Source organism: Siphateles boraxobius, unplaced genomic scaffold (assembly GCF_051911475.1).
Source record: "Siphateles boraxobius isolate OS27281-9 unplaced genomic scaffold, OSU_SipBor_1 66, whole genome shotgun sequence".
NCBI classification, from domain to species: Eukaryota; Metazoa; Chordata; class Actinopteri; order Cypriniformes; family Leuciscidae; genus Siphateles; species Siphateles boraxobius.
In genome coordinates this window covers 21840221-21843501 of record NW_027509193.1, presented here as the reverse complement: position 1 = coordinate 21843501, position 3281 = coordinate 21840221, and the positions used below count along the sequence as shown (strand labels likewise).

The window sequence follows — 3281 nt, the reverse complement described above, 5'->3', positions numbered from 1 at the left end:
AATTTAGCTTGGTCATAGGGTGGATGAAGCTGTTTTCTCGCTAAAGGCCAAATATATTTTTCAGTTTCTTCCTTTCTTATTTTATCTCCAATAAATTGTCATCACACAATGGTAACTTGTCAGTCCCTAAATGGCTGTTGTTGTCTTAATCTGGTTTGAATAAGTGGCTTCCACTTTTTTTATACCTGTATTTATGCACACAAGTATTAACAGCTTTTTAAATTGAAGAATTGAACAGCTACTGTATAAAATTATGCCATGTGAAATCATTATTTATAAAAGTATTTTAGAATGTAAAAATGATATTAGAAACACATGTCAGCAACTCCAACATTTTGATTTTAACTGCATACTCCCAATAATTGTACAATTCATACAATTCAACAAAATGTAGTCTAAATATTTTGAAACAGCAATTTGTATTTTTTTTAAATCTGATTGACGTCACCACCCTACAATTGACTTGGATATATATGATCAGTCCTCTGCATCTCATATAAGGTCTCTTCATTGACTCAAACATGTCCAACAACCTGCTTTACCTTCTGCTTTTACTGGCCTTTGTGTGTGTCGTAATGTGAACCCTTATACCATCTCATATTGTACAGCAAAAATTGTTGTGTTCTTATTTCTATTTTATTTTTCAATAGGAGTGAAACGTCAGAATATGGAGTCCATTTCTTCTGAATCAGTGGTAAAGCCTGTAGAAACTCTGAGTCTTTCCTGTAGAGGATCAGGATTTACTTTCGGAAGCTATAATGCACTGGGTCAGACAGCAAACTGGGAAAGCTCTGATTTGGATGTGCCGTGTCTATCTTAATAGACAAGGACATGACTATGCCAAAAGTTTTGAGGGACGAATAGAAATATAGAGACAATTCAAAAAGCATTGTGTATCTGAAACTGTCTGGACTGACAGAAGAGGACTCGGCTGTGTATTTCTGTGCAAGACCAGCACAGTGTCATGAACCTGTGTGCAAATAATAAAACTGTCAAAACACACATATGGTGTAAAACTGCATTTATCATATGTGTCATTAGGTTGCAGTAGAATCCAAATAAAGTCAACAAGAAAAGTGATTCACAATCACAGAATATTTTATTTTAAACACCTTCTCAGGCATTCTATCAATATCTTGATACATTTTTATGTTGTTTTCACTGGATAAAGTTCATTTTACAAACATTCTAATACATATTATATTTGGTTTGGTCTTTTAAGTAAATGAAAACAAAATATTTAGATCAATATATACCAATCAAATAATGAAATTTAGAAATGTAATCAATGTTAAGTTGCCCTTCATACATTTGATTCTGGTTATCATCTTTGTAACTGTGGCTAATGGTCATCTCAGTGATCTTCTATCATTTCCTCATCATGCAAATTCTAAATCCATTATGATACAAGTATTTATATGCAGCTGACTGAGTTGAGTGATGCTGTAGAGTCCCATCAAATAGAGATGAAGATGAAGAATATACTCTTAATACTCATTTTGTTCAACCTAAACTGTGAGTTATTGAAGTATATATATATATATATATATATATATATATATATATATATATGCAGTATATGTTGTTTAATTAAAAAACAAACAAACTCTACTTTCCCTTACAGGCATGGAATGTCAAAAAATGGAGTCCATTGAAAGCACGGTTCAGAAAAAGCCTGGAGAAACTCTGACTCTGTCCTGTAGAGGATCTGGGTTCAGCTTTGACTGCTGTAGCATGCACTGGATCAGACAACAAGCTGGAAAACCTCTTGTGTGGATGGGCCTGGGCTACAGTTCGGGAAGTGGACACAAGGCAGAATCCTTTAAGGAAAGACTTGAAATCAGCAGAGATGATTCGAAAAGCATGATGTATCTGAAACTGTCCGGACTGACAGAAGAGGACTCAGCTGTGTATTTCTGTGCAAAACAAGCACCGTGTCACTAACGTATGTGAAAATGATACAAAAACTGGTTTAGAAAGACATTACACACTTATAGTCTAAAACTGCAGTTCTCAATTTTGTCAGTAGGTTGCAGTGAAATACAAGAAGTAAAGTCGTCCACTACACAGTGACTCACAGTCACAGAATGCTTCTTTTTTTAACTTCTCAAAACTTTATCAGGCACTATTAACAATCAAGATACATTGCTTATGCTTCCTCTTCAATGGATAAACACTTCACAAACACTTTTATTTTATTAGTTTTTCTTCTTTAAGTGCACTTAACTTACACACACACACACACACACACACACACACACACACACACACACACACACACACACACACACACACACACACACACACACACACACACACACACACACACACACACACACACACACACACACACACACACACACACACACACACACACACACACACACACACACACACACATATGTATTGTATGTATGTATGTATGTATGTATGTATGTATGTATTGTATGTATGTATGTATATATTTATGTGTGTGTGTGTATATATATATATATATATATATATATTAAGTTATAAATTAATGTATTAGTGTTTTCACACATGATCATGGGTGCAGGTCATCAGGAAATGAATGGCATTTAAATGGCAGTGTTTCCCAAATGAAACAAAAGAGCTGTTAGTTTTTAATGATGTGTCTAATGTAGAGAACTGTGGAATATGAACTGTGAGTGTAAAGCACATAATGTGCTTGAAGTTTTGCAGACTTGGTATGAAGATTACGAGGGAATGGTTTCACTGAGTGGGCCTCAAGTTCCACTTTTGTGTAAGCAATTTGAAAAAACTGTAATTCTTTTTTGTCACTTTGGTGTTCAACTCCAAAAACTACAACAACTTTAAAGGAGGAAAATAATAATAATAATATAAATCTGTATATCACTTACAGTCATTATGATCTGTTTGTATTTTCTGCTAAAGAACTTCAACCATCTAAATAATGACGGACATCATCAAATTAAAAACTAAAAGGCTTGGACAGTGTGATGCCTTTTCATGTAATCCCAATATTCATGTTTGAGCATGTTAAGTTGGTTAGTTACTCTGGATGTTTATGCAAATCATCAGTTGCATATTTAAACACCAGGTATGAGTCCGTTTATACATTCATCTGATCACTAGAGGAAGGGAAGAACCGCTTCAGTCCATTAAAACTGTGCTGTGAAACACACCATGATCTCTTCATCTTTAGTGTTTCTGGCTGTAGTATCCTGTAAGTTTAGTCTACTTTTCTGTGTGATGCATCATTTTGTTGCAAAAAAACAAAACAAAACAAAAAGCTGTTG

At 34.3% G+C, this 3281-nt stretch overlaps 1 gene segment (V, D, J or C); it reads left to right on the top strand.

Annotated features, from left to right (window-relative positions):
* Positions 1-1626: 1626 nt before the first annotated feature.
* LOC143722438 (immunoglobulin heavy variable 3-9-like) lies at positions 1627-1944 on the top strand. The segment is given in 1 exon segment: positions 1627-1944. A coding segment is annotated over 1 exon segment (318 nt).
* The last annotated feature ends 1337 nt before the right edge of the window (positions 1945-3281 follow it).